A 23,665-nucleotide genomic window follows, 5' to 3' on the forward strand; every position below is an offset into this window, starting at 1 on the left:
TTCTGTTTATTCTTCAGGGCTTTTAATGTTAACTAGGAAATGTTATGTTATCTCTTGACCAAACCTTTGACATAATGAGATTGGTTGGGGTAAAGGTGGCAAGCAGGGTTGTTTAAGAAGAAAAGCTGTCGAAAATAACATCTTTCTCCCTCGTTTTGTCACTTAAGGGTATAAATAATAAATTACACGAGTAATTTATAGTCTTAATACATTTTGGGTTCTTACCAAATTTTAAATAGGATCCTATAAAATATAGAGTAATCTAAAAATATTTCTTAGAACCAACAGAAGGAAGTTTATATTAAATAAATTACAAGTTTGTCTGGCTTTACATTTCTTGCTTTCATCCCTTTCTGTTGTGAGTAGTTTATGAAGTCAAATAAATGACAAAGGGAATCTGATAAAGATAGTTAAATATTAAGTAAATATAGACATCTGTAACTTCCATCTAATTAAATCATCCTTCTGTGTATTTATTATTAGGAATGTGGCTTTACCAGGGATTTGATACTATTTGCAACTTTTAATGAAGGTAAAAACTACAAAGCTTTCAACCTATAATTATCCTGATGAGTTTTATACATTATTTTAGCTGTTATTTTCTTTTTTTTTTCTCCTAACAGTTAAAAGTCAAAATCCTTTGGTAAAAGGTCTTAAGCTCTCTAATTCCTATGAAGATTTTGAGTTGAAGAAACTGCTATTCAATATAATTGTGATCTTATGTAAAGATTTACCTACTATACAGGTAAAAAGAAAAACAATCAAAACAAAGCTAAAATTGCCTCACTTTGTAGTGTAACTTTTTAAAACTCATGACTGCAAATCTTTCATCAACACATAGGTTTACTATAGAAAGTAACTTTTATTGGGCAGAATTTCATCTTTGCAAAATTTCTTTTGATTACCTGTTTAATAAACAGTGAATTTACCTAAATTTAAACCACATAAGCCAAATAAAAGCAGGAGAACCTTACTGATTTATTTATGTATTTAGATCTCTTGAATAAGAAAAAAAATTAAAGAAAATCCATATAGGCCCATCCAAACTAATAGTCTGTCTCTGATCATATTATGACTAAGGCTTTAGTCAGGCAGAATGCATTGCTGCCATTTTCTAGCAATGTGATCCCACATAGGCTGTCTAGTTTCTAAAAATCCCAGATATCTTAATTTCAAAATGGGTATAACACCTACCTCATGGAATTATTATGAGGGTTAAAGGAGCTCAGGATTTTTCGGTATTACAACTTTGAAAAACATACACACTAAAAAAGCCCAGAGAAAGAAAAATTGTCTTTAAAGTTATGGCTTTTTTTTTTAAATTTTTTAGTGTTTTACTTATTTTTGAGAGAAAGAGCGACAGAGCACAAATGGGGGAGGGGCAGAGAGAGAGGTAGACACAGAATCCAAAGCAGACTCTACGCTCTGAGCTGTCAGCACAGAACCTGACATGGGGCTTGAACCCACCAGCCATGAGATCATGACCTGAGCTGAAGTCAGACGCTTAACTGACTGAGCCACCCAGGTGTCCCATAGCTTTATTATTTACATCAAAAATATATACTCTATAGAAACTAAGTGTATTTTCTGAATTGCCAAATAGAAAATCATTCCATAAAATATGGTTTTATTAGTACAGTGGAGTCTTCTATAACTATTAAAATGATAGCTATGGAGACAAAATGTACACTACAATTTATAAACCAATTTTAATTGACAACAGAGTCAAATAGCGTAACAACTGTGGTGAGATTCTTAATACAGTATGTAAGCAGTGGAATCAACTAATTTGTTTTATGTTGTAAGTTTGTGGTCCATTAATAGTAATGATGATAAATATATGTCCTATTATTTGAAGTTCATGGAGTATTTTGAAAACATCCACTTAGGGGCACCTGCGTGGCTCAGTCGGCTAAGCTCCCCACTTCGGCTCAGGTCATGATCTCAGGGTCCATGAGTTTCAGTCCCATGTCTGGCTCTGTGCTGACAACTCAGAACCTGGAGCCTGCTTCGGATCCTGTGTCCCTCTCTCTCTGCACCTCCCCCAATTGCTCGCTCTCTGTTTCTCTCTCTCTCTCAAAAATACATAAACATTGAAAAAATTAAGAAAACATTATCTACTTAGTACTTATAGTAATGCTAGAACTAGCTGTTGTTCTTATTCCTATTTTCTCACATCTACATCTTGTGTTCATTCCACATGGACTAGTAGAAAATTTAGAAAATAATCATAGATGTTATTGTGAAAAAATCTTTATAGAATAATACCAAATGAAGGGGCGCCTGGGTGGCTTAGTTGGTTGGGCATCCAACTTTGGCTCAGGTCATGATCTCATGGTCCATGAGTTTGAGCCCCGCATTGGGCTCTGTGCTGTCAGTTCAGAGCCTGGAGCCTGCTTCAGATTCTGTGTCTCCCTCTCTCTCTGCCCCTCTCCCACTCATGCTCTGTCTCTATCAAAAAATGAATAAATGTTAAAAAAATTTTAAATAAAAAAGAATACCAAATGAAAATTGAATAGAATATAGCATACCATGTGTTGCTATCTTGTGAACCATATATGAGCATTAATCAGAATTAGCCGTGGGGCACCTGGGTGGCTCAGTCAGTTGTGTGTCCAACTCTTGATTTCAGCTCAGGTCATGATCCCAAGGTTGTGGGATCATGCCCTGTGTTGGACTCTGAGCTGAGTGTGGAGCCTGCTTGAGATTCTCTCTCTCTCCCCCCACCTCTGCCCCTCTCCTCTGCTGGCACACACTCTCTCTAAAAACAGAAAAGAAAAAAGAAAAGAAAAGAAAAAGAATTAGCTATAACATTGACAATTGTCAACTGTCAACATTGTCCTATTCTAATAGCTATACATTTTTGTTCTGTTTTAGTGAAATAATGGATTCAGTACCATTTTAAAATTCTAGGCATGTAATTATAAATATGGCTTGTGACCTGAGTGGAATTCATTGAATAGAAAATTTATATAAGTTATATTGCAGGTGCTTAAAAGTTAGCCATAGTCATTATTCTGGATAAAATTGATTTGTTTATAGTATACAATTGAGTCTGTGAAGTGTTTCTTTTTCAAAAAGTGAAGGGAAGAGAGAAATGGCAGCAGTTTGTTTGCTCCAAATTTTCTGCTACTGTGGTTTAATAATAGGCAGAAGCTAAATTACATATATAAGCAGCATATATGAAAACATTAATACTTGCTTTATATAATTGTCAGCTAGAGAGTGCATATCCCAGATAAAGGGGATCATAGCCAATTGCTGTTTTTGTTTTTGTTTTTTGTTTTGCTATTTAACATAGGCTGGGATCTTTAGGAAGGAAATAATTTTTTAATGATCATAATAAAACATAATATTGGAAATTTTTAATTTTCTTAGATTAAATAAAACTGTTTTAATTATGCTTCTAATAAAGTACTTTTTGCCCTTTCTCATAGCTATTAATTGATGGCAAAGTTATCTTGGCTTTGTTTACCTATGTTAAAAAACCTGAGAAACACAAAACAATTGAATGGTCTGCAGCACAGTATGAAGAATTACAACTGCACGCAATTGCCACTTTGTCATCAGTGGCTCCTTTACTAACAGAAGAGTATATGTTGTGTCAGGGAAATGCTCGAGTCCTTGCATTCTTACAATGGTGTGAGAGTGAAGGTGAGTGATCCCTGTGAAAATTCTAATTTACAAATTTCAACGGAACTCTCAATATATGCATAGAAAAAGAAATAAAATTAATTAAAGCAAAGAAATAAAATATATATCTGGTTTCTTGTGATTTATATTCATGTAAATATATTCATGTGTTTACATGTTGTTTTAAGGGAAAAAATCTGAGATTTCATTTAAAGTCTGACACATTAGTAAATATCCTAACTATAGGTAACGCGTACCTCTCAGTAAAAGAAATCATTCATATAACCTGATTTAAATTTTTTATCATTAGGCTTATCCAACAATTATACTAAGTCCTGGAAATATTTTAATTATTCAACAAATATTTGTTGAATACTTACTGGGTATAGATACTGTTTTAGCTGCTAAAGATACATTTATGTTCAAAAAAATAAAATCTCTACCTTCATGGAGATTAAAATCTCCAGCCAGAAGTAATGACTCCACAAATAGCCTACCAAATTAGCAAACTCCCAATTTGTACAAATACTTTATTTCAATTCTCATCATTCTCAGAAAGGAAATAAGAAATGACTTTCTTTAAAAAAAAAAAACGTTTATAAGGAAGATACTGCATTCTTTTCTGGTAGTAATTTTGCTCTAGAAATAATTTGGTATGATACATTTTCAGTAGATCAAGAAAATCATATATCCATGAGAGAGGGAAAAAATTATAGCTGATTTTTTTTATCCTCTATTTTCTAATATGCTGAGTTACTAATTTTTTTCTTGGTAAACTGCTGTGCATTAAATAAAACAATTCTTCAGTCTATTCTTTATATCATTTATGTTTACAAAAGATTATAAGGAAAAAGAGGAAATGCTGCCTAACATGAGGAAAACTTATAGCTAACAGTTATTGAGTACCTACTGTGTGGAAGGCCTTAAACACCTAACAAGTATTAACTCATTTAGTCTTCACAACAAATCTAGGGGTTATAGGTACTATTTCTATCCCTGTTGGTCAGATGGGTAGAACTTAATCAAAAAAGTTAAATAACAGGGGCACCTGGGTGGCTAAGTTGGTTGAGTGTCCGACTTCAGCTGAGGTCATGATCTCACAATCTGTGGGTTTGAGCCCGGCGTCAGGCTCTGTGCTGACAGATCAGAGCCTGGAGCCTGTCTTGGATTCTGTGTCTCCCTCTCTCTCTGCCCCTCCCCTGCTCATGCTCTGTTTCTCTCTGTCAAAAATAAATAAACATTAAAAAAAATTTTTTTAAATAAAAAAAATAAATAACATGTTCTTGGTCACACAGGAAGTGGCACATCCAGGATTTAATGCAGGCATTCTAGCTCCAGAAACCCATTTTTAACCTATACACAATACGCACAACAGTACTTTTTTGAACGTTATTTTAGCTTTAAACAAAACGCTACTTCTAAAGACACTTTTATTTTTTTAAATGTTTATTTATTTTGAGAGAGAGAGCACACACAAGCAGGAGAGGGGCAGAGAGAGAGAGGGAGAGAATCCCAAGCAGTGCTAACACTAGGTGTGCGCCCAACACGGGGCTCGATCTCACAATTGTGAGATCACAACCTGAGCCAAAATCGAGAGATGGACAATTAACTGACTGGGCCACCCAGGTACCCCTAAAGAACCTCTTAAAGAATGCATATTATTGTAAAAAAGAAAGGAGAACTAGCCTTGCTATTTACCAAGACCTACCATAAAGCTATAGTAATTTAAACTGTACGGTATTAGACAAGGAATAGATCAATGAAAATAGAATATATGGGAGGTTGGCATTATCAGAGATGATATTGCTTTCAGTGAAAATAAAAATTAGGTTCTTTCACCTTGTTAAAAAAAAAATGAAATGCAAAATAAATTAAAGCCCAAAATGTGAAAAGTTAAACTGTAAAAATCTTAGAAGAAAACATGGGAAAATATCTTCATGATAACAGGGTAGGGAAAGACTTAAAAACCAGAAGAGCCTAAACTATACAGAAGATGAATGCATTTAATAATAAATTTAAGATGAATGCATGTGAAATTTAGAATTGCCTGTGTGACTAAATCTGAATAAAGTAACAATCTACAAATTGAGAGAATACATTTACCACTTCTGTGAATAATAAAAGATTAGAGTCCTGGCTCATAAAGAACTCAAGAAGAAAATAACTCTGTAGAGAAGGTGACAAAGAATAGGGACTGCCAAATCACAAAATCTCAAATTTAAAAAAAAGGAAAAAAAACATTAAAAGATATTAAACCCTATTGGTACTCAGAGAAATGCAAATTCAAATAACAACAAACTATCATTTTCCATTTAACAGATTGGGGAAAATCTATTGGTCTTATACATTGTATCCATATAACCACTTTGGGAAGCAATTTAGGAATTTAAGTAAAATTCAATGTGGGTATATCCTATATGATTCTGGTGTCACTTGGCAAAACCTTTCTCAGTGGGAATAAGAGACATGAACCAGAAAGTTCACTGTAGCAGTTTGTACTACTGAATGGATAAACTGTGATTTATTTATAAAATGAATGTTGAAAGCAATTAAATATTTCAGTCTGTAAGAGTGTGACTACTTTAAAAACCGTAATGCTGAAGAATAGTAGCAAGTTACCACAGATACACACAATATGACACATTTGAGTAAAATTTTAAAGCATATTTCCATTCTGGGAAGAGAAGGAGAAGGGGGAAAGGATACTATTTATTTCTCTAAAAAAAACAAGTATGACAAAATTTTAACATCTTTTTAAAATTAAGCATACATATATAAGGTATTTGATGTATTCTATTTTATTTGAAATGTTTTATGCTGTAAGTTGATACAAAGTATTAAATTATTAATATTTCTCCACAGATTCCTTCTTTAGTCATGGTAATAGTTACCATGGTACAGGCGGCCGTGGCAACAAGTTTGCCCAGATGCGTTACAGTTTAAGACTCTTGAGAGCCATGGTCTATCTTGAGGATGAGACTATAAACAATGATCTTTGTGAAAAGGGAACAATTCAGCAACTGATAGGTAAACATAACATGTTTGTATACTTATGAAAGTAGAATATTTATAAACTAGAGGTTTTGTTTGAAATATTTCTTACAAATTTATTTTGTCTTTATAGCTTAAAAACCCCTGAATATTCTCTTGATATTTGTTTCATATTGTTGCTATATAAGAGAGTTTGTCTTTACTAAAACATCATGATCACTCATTCTGTAAACATCTGTTTACTCAATTCAGATACTATTTCATTTAGGATTATCTTTTTTTTTTTTTTTTTTTTTTTTTGTAATGGGCTACTGTTTAATTTTTCTAGTAATAAGATCACTACTTTTTGGCCAGGAAGAGGATAACATTCCATTTTCCAGTGTATCTGACATACCAGAACACTGGTATGCTGGGATATACAGATATGTACATAGGATATTCTTTTCTGTTATGAAATATCAGGATATCCTTGATTTAAAAAAAAACAATGTTCATTTTTGAGGGGGCTATTTGAGGGAGAGAGAGAGCGTGCAGGGGAGAGGGGGAGAGAGAGAGACACAGAATCTGAAGCAGGCTCCAGGTTCTGAGCTGTCAGCTTAGAGCCCCTGACGTGGGGCTAGAACCCATGAACTATGAGAACATAATCTGAGCCAGTCGGATGCTTAACTGACTGAGCCACCCAGGTGCCCCATATCCTTGATTTTCAACTTAGATTTGACTGTTGAATCACCTTACCCCAAAGTACATACATGTGAGCTCAGTATAAACTCAGAACACCTTAAAAGCTTTTTACCTTTTTCTAGTTAAGAAATAAATAGTCCTCTGGCCCTAACCTTTCCTGACTTTGAAAAGAGCTATTTTGGTTATATTCAAATTCAGTAATTGCCTCATGAGTAAGAGATAATTTGTTGGATGTCAATTAATTACAAATGCCTGCTCAAAAACTCTTCTAAATGTTAAAGTGCCTACTCTTCCATCATTAGTGGAGTAGAGTGGTACCCTTTAATAGCGGTGCCTTTTAAAATGAGGATATTGAGAAGGGTGCTAAGCAAAAACACTCACTCTCTTGATCACTTTACTCAGGATGACCAAACCCAAAAGTAGATATTATCACTTATGCACATTCCATTGTACAGAACTCAGTACCAGCCTAACTGGATAGAGTCTAGAAAATACAATTTTTCATATGTCCAGGAAGGAGTATTAATCTTACCTGTGTAGGAAGTGGGGTAGAGACATGGGAAAACAAATGTAGAAGGATTCTTTTCTTCTTAAAATCCTTTCCCTTTAACTTGAAAGAAGCTGATCTTTATCATGTGAGTTCTTAGAGGCAGTAGTGGCCTTCCCTTAATCCAACAGAAGGCTCAACAAATAGTTTGTTCAACAAATAGTAATTGCATTGTAAATGCAAATGTTTATAATACTCTTTGTGCAGGCACAGGACCTTGGCCTTAATGAGAACAAAAGAAAAGATGTCTATCATAGAAAAATAGCATGTGTTATCTAACACCATCAGTAAGGCCCCTAATGAGTAATACAGAGAGTAAATACCACAGAAACTAAGAGGTTATCAATAATTTTTAAGGCTGGGTAATCTTGGCAGGATTAAGCCGGAAGCTTTATTGAACTTGGGTAGGAGGGTAAAGCTAGTTTTGAGACAGAAAAATAAAAGAGATGGTTTTTCAAGCAAGGGAAGAGCAGGGGCAGAGACATGGTGTCAAAATATGTATGATAATGTGTGCTGAACTAGCTTAAGTGAAGTCTTCATAAAACTGAACATATGCATCAACTATACTTCAATTTAAAAGTAATAAAAAACAGAAATTGAAAATAAACGTTTTATGAAAACAAATAATATGAGATATATGTCTAGTTAGGAGCCAAGCTAGAGTTTTGAATAGCATTGTCTTTAGGCATGGGGAGCCATTAGTGGTTTTGATTAGGGAAGTTAAGTATAATGATGTATTAGGAAAAAGAACCTGGAATAAATATATCTGATGACTTAGAACAAGGAGAGGGCGACTGGGTGACTCTGTCGGTTGAGCATCTGACTTCGGCTCAGGTCATGATCTCACAGTCCATGAGTTCGAGCCCCAACTCTGTGCTGACAGCTCAGAGCCTGGAGTCTGTTTCAGATTCTGTGTCTCCCTCTCTCTGCACCCCCGCCCCCCCCCCACAATGCGCGCTCTCTCTCTCTCTCTGTCAAAAATAAACATTAAAAAAAAAAAAAAGAATAGAACAAGGAGAGGATAAAGGCAAGGAGCTAAAAGATACTGAAATATGAAGGAAATAATTCAATATTAACATAACATGTGGGATAGACAACATAAAAAGTAACATACCTGCACTCAAGTAGGAAGGAAAATGAAATCCTCTAGAAAGGAGAATCTGACCTCTGGCTAATGAGATTGAATTCCTAGGTGTTCCTAATAAAGGAGCATTGGCCCATCTGTCCCTGGCATGCTCCTAAACTGGGCCTCCAGCATGCTCAACTAGCCCCCTAGAGATTGATCCAGCACCTGTCCTTCTTCTAATGGGACCAAAAATCATCCCTTCAGGGCTAGCTATGGAAATAAGCTGTGATTTGTGTGGCCCTCTTACTTTGTTTGGAACATAACTCCACCCCTTCCTGCTAATGCCAAGGACTTCTTTAACAGAGAAGCAATGACTTTTGTTCCTCATTTAAAGCTTGAAGGAAAACTTCTTTTTGAGGCAAAATTTTATTGTGACTGTCATTCCATCACTGTAAGTGGCTCTTTTCCAATCTTTCTAAATTTTTATTAAAAGCAGAGGAGAGATTTCAAAGGACATGGGAATACTGCTATCTAAAGTTGTTGAAGACACCTCCAGGTAGACATAAGGAGAAAATGCAGAAAAAAGTAACAGAAAAATAAAAACATATTTAGAGATATCTACCTTTGCCTAAAATTGACCCTGTTAACCATAAGGAGATGAGCAAGTTGGGATCAGGCATTTTAGTCATATATTTGCAGCAGCACTCATCTCTGCCTCATGGCACTCTGTATATTTCTAAAGAGTTTTGTTTGCTGGGCAAAGTATCAGGTTGTTAGGGCATCTTTTAATGTCACTCCATTAATTCTGTACTAGACATGCTCTACATATGGGGCTACTGATTGTAGTCAAAGAGTCCCTTTATCATCATCTATCTACAGCTTCTAAGTAACTGTGCAATGAAAACAGCCCCTTTTAAAATAGTTGCTCTAGCTGAAATTTTATAAGGAATTTCTTTTTTTTCCTTTTTTTAAGAAGAGATTTCAAAACAGTAATTGATCAAAATAAAAATACAATGTCCAGTAAGTTTACATTCTTTCAATTTTTTTCATACCAGGAGTTTTTAAAAATATAATCAAGTCTCATGACAAAGAAGAAGCCATTGTTTTAGAAATTCAATCTGATATATTACTTATCTTATCTGGTCTTTGTGAACATCATATTCCTAGAAAGGTAAGTATGCCTATGAATCCAAGTTTTGTTCAGATCTCCCAATCACCTAGCACTATGAACTCCTTTTTTTTTTTTTAATCTCAAGTTAGCTAACATAGAGTGTAGTCTTGGCTTCAGGAGTAGATTCCAGTGATTCATTACTCCCATATGTACCCAGTACTCATCCCGACAAGTGACCTCCTTAAAGCCCATCACCCATTTTACCCACCTCCATCAACCCTCAGTTTGTTCTGTATTTAAGAGTCTCTTATGGTTTGCCTCCCTGTTTTTATCTTATTTTTCCTACCCTTCCCCTATGATCATCTGTTAAGTTTCTCAAATACTACATATAAATGAAATCATATACCTGCCTTTCTCTAACTGACTTATTTCAGTTAGCATAATACCCTCCAGTTCCATCTGTGTTGTTGCGGGATTTCATTCTTTTTCATCACAGAGTAGTATTCCATTATATGTATATATACCACATCTTCTTAATCCATTCATCAGTTGATGGACATTTGGGCTCTTCCACAATTTGGCTATTGTTAATTTCACTGCTATAAACATTGGGGTGCATGTGCCCCTTCAAGTCAGCACTCCTGTATCCTTTGGGAAAATTCCTAGTAGTGCAATTGCTGGGATATAGGGTAATTCTATTTTTAATTTTTTGAAGAAACTCCACACTGTTTTCCAGAGTGGCTGCACCAGTTAGCATTCCCAGCAATAGTGCAAGAGGGTTCTCCTTTCTCCACATCCTTGCCAACATCTGTTGTTTCCTGAGTTGTTAATTTTAGCCATTCTGACTGGTATGAGGTGGTATCTCATTATGGCTTTGGTTTCTATTTCCCTGATGATATGTGATGTTGAGTATATTTTTCATGTGCATATTAGCCATGTGGATGTCTTCTTTGGAAAAGTGTCTATTGATGTCTTCTGCCTACTTCTTCACTGGATTATCTGTTTTTCATGTGTTGAGTTTGGTAAGTTCTTTATAGATTTTGGATACTAACCCTTTATCTGATTGGCCATTTGCAAATATCTTCTCCCATTCTGTTGGTTGCCTTTTAGTTTTGTTGATCATTTCCTTTGCAGTGCAGAAGCTTTTTGTCTTGATGAGGTACCAATAATTCATTTTTGCTTTTACTTCCCTTGCATTCAGAGACATGTAAGTAAGAAGTTGCTGTGGCTGAGATCAAAGAAGTTGCTGCCTGTTTTCTACTGTAGGATTTTAATGGTTGCCTGTCTCACATTTAGGTCTTTTATCTATTCTGAATTTATTTTGTGTATGGTGTAAGAAAGTGGTCCAGCTTCCTTCTGTATGTTGCTGTCCAGTTCTCCCCTCACCATTTGCTAAAGACACTGTCTTTTTTCCATTGGATACCCTTTCCTGCTTTCTCAAAGGACAAAGGATTTGTGTGTCCAGTTCTGGATTCTCTATTCATTGGTCAATGTGTCTGTTTTTGTGCCAATACCGTAATGTGTTGATGGTTACAGCTTTGTAATAAACAGGAGAAAGTCCAGGATTGTGATGCCTCTAACTTTGGTTTTCTTTTTCAACATTACTTTGATTACTCAGGTACTTTTGTGGTTCCATTCAAATTTTAGGATTGTTTGTTCTAGCTCTGTGAAGAATGCTTTGATAGGGATTGCACTGAATACGTAGACTGCTTTGGGTAGTATTGACATTTTAACAATATTTATTCTTCTAGTCCATGAGCATGGAATATTTTTCCTTTTTATTTGTGTCTTCAATTTCTTTCATAAGCTTTTCATAGTTTTCAGTGTATAGATTTTTCATCTCTTTGGTTAGGTTTATTCCTAGGTATTTTATGGGTTTTGGTGCAATTGTAAATAGGATTGATTCCCTGATATCTCTTTCTGTTGCTACATTATTGATGTATATAAATATAACCGATTTCTGTACATTGATTTTATATCCTAAGACTTGGCTGAATTCCTGTATCAGTTCTAGCAGTTTTTGATAGAGTCTTTTGGGTTTTCCACACAGAGTATCGTGTCATCTGCAAAGAGTGTAAGTTTCACTTCTTTGCCAATTTGGATGCCTTTTATTTCATTTCGTTGTCTGATTGCTGAGGCTAGAACTTCCAACACCAGGTTAAGCAACAATGGTGAGAGTGGACATCCCTGTTGTATTCCTGATCTCATGAGGAAAGCTCTCAGTTTTTCCCCACTGAGGATGGTATTAGGGCCTTTCATATATGGCTTTTATGATGTTATGGTATATTTCTTCTATCCTGACTTTCTTGAGGGTTTTTATTAAGAAAGGATGCTGTATTTTGTCAAATGCTTTTTATGCATCTATTGACAGGATCATATGGTTCTTATCCTTTCTTCTGTTAATGTGATGTATCACATTGATTGATTTGTGAATATTGAACCAGCCCTGCAGCCCAGGAACGAATCCCACTTGATCATGGTGAATAATTCTTTCTATATGCTATTGAATTTGATTGGCTAGTATCTTGTTGAGAATTTTTGCATCCATGTTCATCAAGGATATTGGCCTGTAATTCTCCTTTCTAGTAGGGTCTTTGTTTGATTTGGGAATCAAGGTAATGCTGGCTTCCTAGAATGAGTCTGGAAGCTTTCCTTCCATTTTTATTTTTTGGAACAGTTTGAGAAGAATAGGTATTAACTCTGCTTTAAATATCTGGCATAATTCCCTTGGGAAGCCATCTAGCCCAGGACTCTTACTTGTTAGGAGATGTTTGATAACCAATTTAGTTTCTTTGCTGGTTATGGGTCTGATCCAATTTTCTATTTCTTCCTGTTTGAGTTTTGGTAGTGTGTGAGTGTCTAGGAATTTGTCAGTCTGAAGAAAGCCACACAATTTTGAAAACTCTGATCCTCAGCTCCTGGCGCTGTTTGCAAGGTAGAAACTGGCACTCTCCATATTTCTCACTCCCCAGTCCGTGGTCTGGAGAGGTTTTACTCTTGTACTAACACAATACCACAATTCCACAGCCTGTCTTTCCCTTTTGTCTCTCCAAAGAAGAGGTTCCTTCCCCTCCATGCCTACACTGTTTTATCTCCCCCAGTTTGCATACATGCACCTCTGACCCACTAAGCTGTCTCCCGCAACCCGTGGAGATCCTTCTGCTACCCCCCACACCCCCTGCCAGATTGATTTCCTGGTGTTCCAAATGCTCTAACCTCAATATAGCTGTGTTTGAGGGAGGAGGGAAATCCTGGTCCCCCTACTCGTCTGCCACCTTAACTCCTCCTCCTCAACTTTTTCTTGGTGTCCATAAATGTTGGTGTTTTTTTAATCCTGTGACGTTTTAATATTCTTTTTTGTAGAGTATTCTTATATACGATAAAATATATATTTTGTGTATATTTTGATAGGTTTTGATGAATGTATATACCCATTTAACCAGTACCCCAATTAAAACAGACTATTGTTATCTCACTATAAAATTCTTTTTTTTTTAAATTTATTTATTTTTGAGAGACAGAGGGAGAGAGAGAGAGAGAGAGAGAGAGAGAGAGAGAGAGCAAGCACTCGCAGGGGAGGGACAGAGAGGGAGAATTCCAAGCAGGCTCCATGCTCTCCACAGAGCCTGATGTGGGGCTTGATCCCACATCTGTGAGATCATGACCTGAGCCAAAATCAAGAGTTAAATGCTTAACTGACTAAGCCACCAGGTGCCCCATCCCTATAAAATTCTTTCATGCCCCTTAGCAGCCATACCCCCACTTGCCTTCAGGTAACCACTATTCTGATTTCTATCCCCTTAAGTTAGTATTGCCTATTTATTTACTTTATATGAATGGAACCACATAGTATTTACTGTTTTATAACTGGTTTCTGTCATCCAGCATTATATTTCTGAAATATATTGATATTGTTGTAGGTATCAGCAGTTCATTCCTTTTTATTGCTGAATAGTATTTCACTCCTTGAATATACCAAATTTTTTTTATCCATTCCCCTATTGATAAACACAGGTTGTTTCCATTTGGGACTATTATGTATAAAGCTTCAGTGAACATTTTTATAGTTGTCTTTTTGTGGACATCATTCTTTCATTTCTCCTAAATACCTAGGAGTGCAATTAATGGTTCAAAAAATAGGTGTCTGTTTTTAAGAAACTGGAAAACAGTTCTTGCAAAGTGGCTGTAGCATTATAAATGTTTTTTGAGTTTACCTTTGATTCAGGGTGATGGGCATTAAGGAGCACTTGTGTGAAACCCTGGGTGCTGTATGTAAGTGATGAATCACTGAATTCTACACCTTAAACTAATATTACACTGTGTTAACTAAGTGGAATTTAAATAAAAACTTGGAGAAAATTGAATTCATAACTAGAATTAAAAATTAGAAAAAAAGAGCTTAATTCCCTTTGATCTTTTTTAACTCTATAACAAACTCTGAGTCTCTAAGATTGATAAATAGCAAAAGATAGAATTGGAAAGATAAAAATTAAAGATTATGAAGTTTTCAATAGAGGGGTTTTAGGGAAAGCCAGCAAGAACAGTAAATCCACACCTCGCTCTGAGCTTTGGTGCAACTTTTCCTTCTATTCTGTCATCCTGTGCCTGTGTTCTTCTGGAAAAATGTTCATAGTCTTGCTTACTGGGTAGCAGAACTGAACAACAAAGCAATGGGAAAGGTAATTGTTAAGGGAGAAATATTAACTGGTAATAACTTGATATAAATTATTAAAGGTTTTACAAAACCTTATATGAGTCTCATATATATATGAGAGAAATATATTATGTATACATATACGTATGTATATTTCTCTCTTGGGAGCATTAAAAAATCTTCCATGATAGAATTTTAGCCTCTTAAATTAGTTTTTGCTATCTAGCATTCATCTGACAGGATATTGGACTACATCCATTATAATGTGGAAGAAAATCATGGGGCAAGCTTATGGTTTATTTTTTTAAAAAAAAAGAAAGGGAAAAATAAAAATTATAAAGAGACATTCAGCTAGCATAGTGATTGATGCCCTTTCTTAAAATGATTAGCTTTATAATAATTTGTCCTAAACTCCTGAGACTGAGTATTAATTCAAAAAATTGTGTAATAAAGTAACAGTGTTTTCTGCTTCTCTGGTAGAAAAAGTTTTAGGGGACAAAATGAAATAGAAAAGGATGAGATTATTTCAAAACATAATTTTAAATAAATCTCTTAGGAAATTTTCGGAACAGAAGGAGTGGATATAATTCTTCATGTAATGAAAACCGACCCCATGAAGTTTCAGAGTGGATTAGGCTATAATGTACTTCTTTTTAGTACACTGGACAGCATTTGGTGAGTATTACTGTAACCAAGTTAGAACTATAATACAAGAAAATTACCTCATGACATTTGTTGGCTTGAGGTCTGATTTTTTTAAATAGATTTAAGATTTCTATCTAATTTTTAAAAACTGCACAAATTTGTATGGAATAAAAGCCTAGAACAAAACTATAGATTGGATAATAATTGAAATTAACTCTAGTGTGTATGATAGAGTAGGGAAAATTTTGTTGCAATAATTTCTCTCTTAAATCAGTTGAAATGTATTTTTGTACCACAATTTAAGCTTCAATAAGTTTTGCTAAACTCATAAAAAAATTTTTCTTCCCTTAAAATCACACCATAAAGATAACTCTTCCAATGCCCTTTTTTTTTTTTGCCTTTTTGCCTTTTTCTTTTCAATAATCCAGAAATGATATTTACTAACATCCTTTGGAAAGCAATCTTGTCTGTAACTCAGGATACAAGTTTGTATATAAACTTAAATTCTTGTTTTTGTGATTTGAATCCATTCCATTTTGGCCTGGTCTGGAAAAACACAAGCATCTACTTTTACTCACACAGTTCCTCACTCATTTCCTCTTTGAAGAGTCAAAAACTAATTGATTAGGTATTTCCTAACCAATATTTTTCCCCAAATGTCTTAGCATTCCTAAAGAGCAATAAATAAATAAATATTGCTTTTCTTAACATTAATTTATGAAATTTTGTCTTGGAGAAAATTACTTGAGTTTCAAATATCATTAACGCTTAACATATTTCTTTTTTTCTGCTTGGGTGGGATTCATGACAGCCCCACTGCAGCATATCTGGGGGGAAAAACTGACTATAGATCTAACACAAAGAGCAATGAGAACATCTTTTGTTACAATATTTGGTCTTTTATTCTCAGTTCCTGTAATAGCTCCAGAGTAATAACTTTTGAAGGCTGTGTCTTTTGTTATATATAACAAGCCCCTTTCAACCACATCTGAGTTTATGTCAATGAGGTAGTTTTTGGAGAGCGCCTAGATAACCACAGGATGGGGGTCTGGTTCTGCCTACAAGGTCACAAACAAGTCTTAACAAATTTAAGAAGACTTAAATCATTCAAAATATCTTTTCTGACCACAATGGAAGAAAACTAGAAATCAATACCAAATGGAAATTAGGAAAATTCACAAATGCATGGGAATTAACACACCCTTGAACTACCACTGGGTCAAAGACAAAAGCAAAAGGAAAATTAGAAATTTCTCAAGACAAACTAAAATGAAAATACAGCATAACAAAACTTATGTGATACAGCAACAGCAGTGCTAAGAGGGAAGTTTATGGGGATAAATACCTAGATAGAAAAGAAGAATGATTCAAACAACCTAACTTTACACATAAAGGAACTAGTAAAGGAAGAACAAACTAAGCTCAAAGTTGGCAGAATAAAGAAAATAATAAAGATTAGAACAGAAATAAATGAGGGATTGGGAAGAAATCCAGAAAAATAAGAGCTGGTTTGTTTTGAAAAGATATCAAAGTCTACAAAGCACTAACTAGACGAAGAAAAAGAAGGAAGATGATTCAAAATAAATGATGTAAATGAAACAACATATCACAACAGATGCCATAGAAATAAAAAAGATCATAAGGGATTATTATGAACAACTCTCTGCCAACAAATTGTACAATATAGAAGAAATAGATAAAATTCCTAGAAACATACAACCCACCAAGACTGAATCAAGAAGAATTAGAAAGCCTGAAAAGACCAATAACAATAAGGAGATTCAATCAGTAATCAAAAACCTCCTGGAACACCTGGGTGGCTGAGTCAGTTAAGTGTCTGACTCTTGATTTTGGCTCAGGTTATAATCTCCCAATAGTGAGACTAAGCCCATGTTGGGCTCTGTGCTCAGCGTGAAGTCTGCTCAAGATTCTCTCTCTCTCTTTCTCTCTCTTCCTCTGCCCCTCTCCCCAGCTTGTGCTCTCTCTCCCTCTCTAAAAAACAAAAAACAAACCTCCTAACAAAAACACCTCAGGACTTGAGAGCTTCACAGTTGAAATTTACCAAACATTTAAAGAAGAATTAATACAATCCTTAAATTCTTCCAAAATATAGAAAAGGGAACACTTCCAAAATCATTTTATGAGGCCAGCATCACCATGATACCAAAGCCACACAAAGATACTATAAGAAAAGAAAAACTACAGAGCAATATTCCTGAGGATCATAGAAGCAAAAGTCCTATAGAAAATATTAGCAAACTGAATTCAACAACAAATTAAAAGGATCATACACCATTACCAAGTGGGATTTATCCTTGGCATGCAAGAATTGCTCAATACAAGCAAATCAATCAGTGTGATATACCACATTAACACAATGAAGAACAAAAATCACAATCATCTCAGTTCTAGAAAAAATGCATGTGACAAAATTCAACACCCTTTCATGATAAAAACAAACTCTCAACAAATTAGGTAGAGAAGGAACTTGCCTTAACACAATAAAGGCCATAGATGAAAAACCCACATTATACTCAATGGTGGAAAGCTAAAAGCTTTTCCTTTAAGATCTATAACCAGGCAAAGATACCCACTCTTACTATTTCTACTCAATACTGTAAGTACTAGCCAGAGCAATTAGGCAAGAAAAAGAAATAAAAGGCATCTAAATCAGAAAAAAAGAAGTAAAATTATCTCTTGATGAGCTTACATGAGCTTACATGAGCTTATAAAGTTTCAAGATACAAACTCATCTACAAAAATCAGTTGCATTTCTTTACACCAATAATGAACTATGCAAAAAGAAAATTAAGTAAATAGCATCAAAGAGAATAGCACCAAAAAGAATAAAGTACTTAGGAAAAAACATAACCAAGGAAGTAAAAGACTTAAACCCTGAAAACTATAAAGCACTGATGAAAGAAATGAAAGCAGATACAAATAAATGGAAGGACTTCTTGTGTTCATGGATTGGGATAATTAATATTGTTTAAATGTCATACTAGTCAAAGTGATGTATAGCTCCATGTAATCCATATTAAATCCTAAAGATATTTTTTTACAGAAATAGAAAACACAATCCTAAAAATTCATATGGAACAACTAATCATCAGGAAAATGCAAATCAAAACCATAATGAGATATCACCTTATACCTGCTAGGGTGGTTATTCAAAACAAAAATAGGTAAATAGATAGACAGGTAGGTAGATATATATAGAGAGATATATAGATATAGAAATGTTGGCAAGAATATGGAGAAAAGAGACTCTCTTGACATTGTTAGGAATGCCAAGTGGTGCAGCCACTATGGAAAACAGTATGGAGGTTCCTCACAAAATTAAAAATAGAACTACCACCTGATCCAGTAATCCCTCTTCTACGTATATATCCAAGAGAATTGAAATCAGGATCTTGAAGAAATAGCTGCAGTCCCATGTTCATTGCAGCACTATTCACAATAACCAGGATATGGAAACAACCCAAATGTTCCATCAATAGATGAATGGATAAGAAAATATGGTATATGTACACACTATGGAATATTACTCAGCCTTAAAAAAAGAAAATCCTATTTATAGCAACATGGATGGACCTGGAAGACACTATGCTAAGTGAAATAAGTCAGTCACAGAAAACTCTCTCTTATACATGATTTCTCTTAAATGGGGCATCTAACATAGTCAAAAATATAGAAGTAGACAATATATATAGATAGTAGAATCCTTGTTAAAGGAATAACTTCCTTTTTATTTAAGGTGCTGTATTTTGGGATGTTATCCCTTAGAGGATTATTTTCTTGAAAAGGAAGGCATTTTTCTCCTTTTGGATTTACTGGCAGTAAGTATGATTGTTAACAACTATAAAATACTAATAATAATATGTCTTTATTAAAGCTTTCCAAAGCTAAGTGCCACAGAACACTATTCTGTAATTAAATGTGTCCCCAAATCATGTTTAAATGTTTGTTTTAAATAAAATCTTGGTGGCTCAGTCAGTTAAGTGTCTGACTTGGCTCAGGTCATGATCTCACGGTTCATGGGTTCAAGCCCTGCATTAGGCTCTGAACTGACAGCTTGGAGCCTGGAGCCTGCTTTAGATTCTGTGTCTCCCTCCCTCTCTCCATCCTTCCTCCAGTTGTGCTCACTCTCCCACTCTCTCAAAAATAAAGAAATAAACATTAAACAAAATCTCACCTGGAGATCATAATTTGCATTTGTATAGATAAAAGCTCTGAAAATCCCTCCTCTGAAGAAACCAGTGTACTTAGGTCAGAACTCACAAACACATAACAGAAGATAATTTGTTTTATGGGATTTCTTTTCCCCACCAACCTTTAAGGAAATAGTGTGTGAAGTGCTAGACAATATCAAAATGTATAATCATTATTGATAACTTCTAGCTTCTTTTAGTATTAAAAGTTAAGGGCTACATTACACAAAGGAGTAAAGTATTTTTTAAGAATTGTGTATAGTTTGTAGGTTATGCGAGGAATTAGTATGTCATAGACCATTTCACAGAATGAACAGGAATGGATATATTAAGCCTGTCAGGAAATATAGTTGCCATCTAATACCAATGAAGAATGGCAAAGACCCTCAATTATCCTCAAAGTCATTTTCTACTGGCCTGAATTCTAAGTCCATAGTCAAGACAATGTGGGAGGAAAAGTTATTTTGGTTTCAGTAAAACTTTGAGAGATGTTCTGTCCCTGCCTGTGATTGCCACCATTCATGATTTTATTAACAGAATAATGAACTTACTTGGATTTAGCAAATGTACTACAGTTATTTGTGTCCCTTCATCTCTCTGAAAGAAAATTAGTTGGCATTACAGATAGGAGAGCAAACTCATTAGATATAAAAAATTACATACAAAACATAAATAATGATAAACTTTGATAAACAGGAATGAATCATGACCAGAAACCCTTGGAAAATTCAGAGATATTGGACATAATATGGAAGGATATATGTGTGGCTCTACTAAATGATGTATACCTCACCATGCTTCTCTGATGAGAGTACAAGTGTGCCCAGAGACACATGGTGATGTGTCAGGAGATTCTCAAAGTCACAGAATTAATTTGGCATATCTTCCTAGAATCTTGTTTTTATTTAAAGACTCAAAAATAGGGAGTTATATAATAGGGGCACCTGGGTGGCTCAGTTGGTGAAGCCTCAGGTCATGATCTCGCTTGTGTTCTCTCTCTCTCCCAAAAATCAACATTAAAAAATAATTATAAAATAATAAATTCTATAGGAATATTTAAGATTATATAAAAAGTTCACAGACATTTCTCAATTGTGTTCACTCTCCTTCACCACTAGGGTTTCTCTGATGGAAAGGCATGAAGAAGACTGCTAGGAGAAGCCATATATAGCACAATGGTTATGAGCACAGGCTGCAATCAGTCTGATTGAGGCCTCCAATACTTGTTAGCTGTGTACCTTGGACAAGTATTTAACATCTCTGTAATATGTTTCTTCATCTATAAAAGAGATAACAGTATCTACCCCGTGCACTGTTGGGAGATTTATATGAGTGATTATATATGCGTGTGCACTTGTGTGTGTGTGTGTGTGTGTGTGTATAGACAGACAGACACATACACACACATACACACTTATTTGGAATAGTGCCTGACATATTTTTACCATGTAAGTGTTTTCTATTATTATGAATATAATTATTAGATTGTACTTAATGTGGATCAAACCAATCAAGTTAATTACAGATAAAAATATTCTTTAATGAAATTTTTAGATCAACTCCAACCTTTGACATTTGCCCCTTTTTCCTGAAAGTGATGTATAGAAATAAAAAACTCAATTGAGGGTTCTGCTTAATACAATCTGCTAAAATATTTATTCAGTATGCAATAATTGCTAATTATGTTACATATTATTTAGAACTTTCTATGTGCCAGGCAGTCTTGTATAATTCATCATAATAACTCTTTAAAGCAGGTAATATTATAATCTTTCATTTTATAAAAGAGGAAACTGATAATGTTTGCAGTTCAAACAACAGGTTACATGTTTCCTTTGCTATATTCTATTAGTGGTATACTATGAGTTAATCAACAAATATTTCAGACACAAATTATTGTGTGGAGGAGGCTATTATTCTGGATGGACTTTTCTATACCTAAATTTTGGTTTGCTGAAAACTAGTAGCAAAACAAAGGAATATGCTTGATGATTTTTCTTAAATGCTTACTGTTTTGGATGCTAATTTTCAAAATACAAAATTATATCTCATTTGTATCTATTTTCACATATGACTTCCACTTGCAATTACCATCAGTTATTTTCTTAATCACAATGAGATTATAGTTAATATGAGTCTTTATAAACCATAATAAATCATGTAAATTGGAAAGATCCTATAAATACAGTGAACTATGTATAGTACTGTTGCCATTGCTTTACCTAAAATGAACATCTTCATTTATTTTTATAATCTCTCTTTTTCTGACTGAACCTAATTATTACATTTTGGTCATGACATATATTCATGACTATATCAGAATTATATTGAATCTTTTTCTTTTTATATTTTCTAATCCTTAATGTTTGGAAACATACTTTTTAAAAAGAGATTGTCCCAAATCATACTTAAGTCTGAATTTTAAGGCAGTCATTTAGAAGAAAGTTACTGATCAGTAATACAAATGTTTGTTTTCTTTTTTGAAGGTAATAATTTTTTAAATTGCATTTTTTTCTTTCCTGTTTCCTTGCAAAAGTTGAACCAAAAAAAATTCTGTAATCTAGTACTGGGAATAATGGTTGAATTTTGTGATAATCCCAAAACTACGGCTCATGTTAATGCTTGGCGAGGGAAGAAGGACCAGACAGCTGCTAGTCTTTTAATTAAATTATGGAGAAAGGAAGAAAAAGAACTAGGAGTAAAACGTGATAAACATGGTATGATCATTGGTAAGTGTATTTATAACTGTTATAATAGCAATTAGATGCATATTTTTAATTGAGATATAATTGAATTTTACGTTGCATTAGTTTTTTAGTTTTTTATACATTACAAAATTATTACCACAATAAGTTTAGTTAACATTCGTCACCACACAGTTACAATCTTCTTCTTGTGATGGAACTTTTAAGAACTACTCTCAGCAACTTTCAAATATATAATAAAATATTGTTAGAATAGCCACCACCCTGTTAATTACATCCATAGGACTTCATCATCTTTCACCCATATTTTTAGAAAGAGATCTTTAAGATATGAGGGAAGTATGAGAACTTTCACCCCTTTGTTTAAGGTTCTTTTCACAAGAGTTTGAAGAACTTGCTATCACAAATTCTGAATGAATGGAAGAAAAGTATATTATCAGCAGATTCATATTTTTATAGATATTTTCAGGAAGTGGTATTTGATTATATTGTTTAACTCAAAACAAAACAAAACCTAACACCATGTCCTAAAGAAGTTCCTTTGAGTTACCTGCTTTTACAAATAGATTCAACCCATTTCATTTACTGATAAAATTGGGGATATAAATAGAGTGCCTGTATAGTATTTTGCACATTTCTGTTGATTCATATTCATGCAGTTTACTTTTTTTTTTTACAAATGAATAGTCTAATGAATTATTATAAAGTCAACATCTATGTGACTAATACAGTTTACATTATACATTGCATATGTATATGTAACACATATATAAAATGTTATAATAATTTTATTGCATGTAAGTTAAACCACAATAGGAATGATTTTTAAAGGAAAAACAAAGAGAAATTATCTATTGTAAACACCCCAGAAAGACCCTACTCATAGACCCTTTCCAAGCACAACTGGATCTCTTCTATTCAATATTGTTCTTAAGATTCATCCACATTAGATTTAAAGCTGTATTACAAAGCTGTGGTCATCAAGACACTATGGTACTGGCACAAAAACAGATACATAGATCAATGGGACAGAGGAGAAAACTCAGAAATGCACCGAACTATATGGTTAGTTCATCTTCAATGAAGTAGAAAAGAATATCCAATGGAAAAAAAGACAGTATATTCAGCAAATGGTGTTGGTAAAACCGGAGAGTGACATGCATACACCACACACATGCTTACACCACACACAAAAATAAACTCAAAATGGATGTAATACCTAAATGTGAGGCAGAAAACCATCAAAATCCTAGAGGAGAACACAGGCAGCAACCTCTTTGACCTTGGCCACAGCAACTTCTTAGTAGACACGTGGCTGAAGGCAAGGGACAAAAAGCAAACGTGCACTTCATCAAAATAAAAAGCTTCTGTACAGCGAAGGAAACAATCAAAACTAAAAGGCAACTGACTGAATGGGAGAA

The 23,665-nt window shown here is 34.3% G+C and overlaps 1 protein-coding gene across 2 annotated transcripts in view; it reads left to right on the top strand.

The window, feature by feature from the left end:
• Positions 1-23,665, top strand: part of CFAP69 (cilia and flagella associated protein 69) — a 61,193-nt gene that overhangs the window by 29,056 nt on the left and 8,472 nt on the right. For both annotated transcript variants that reach the window (XM_043588799.1, XM_043588800.1), the window contains exons 10-17: positions 484-532; positions 624-745; positions 3,438-3,654; positions 6,496-6,660; positions 9,974-10,089; positions 15,240-15,358; positions 19,086-19,167; positions 22,076-22,268. In XM_043588799.1, the coding sequence (XP_043444734.1) occupies positions 484-532; positions 624-745; positions 3,438-3,654; positions 6,496-6,660; positions 9,974-10,089; positions 15,240-15,358; positions 19,086-19,167; positions 22,076-22,268 (1,063 nt within the window). The remainder of the gene's footprint in view (positions 1-483; positions 533-623; positions 746-3,437; positions 3,655-6,495; positions 6,661-9,973; positions 10,090-15,239; positions 15,359-19,085; positions 19,168-22,075; positions 22,269-23,665) is intronic.

Source organism: Prionailurus bengalensis, chromosome A2 (assembly GCF_016509475.1).
Source record: "Prionailurus bengalensis isolate Pbe53 chromosome A2, Fcat_Pben_1.1_paternal_pri, whole genome shotgun sequence".
Taxonomy (NCBI): domain Eukaryota; kingdom Metazoa; phylum Chordata; class Mammalia; order Carnivora; family Felidae; genus Prionailurus; species Prionailurus bengalensis.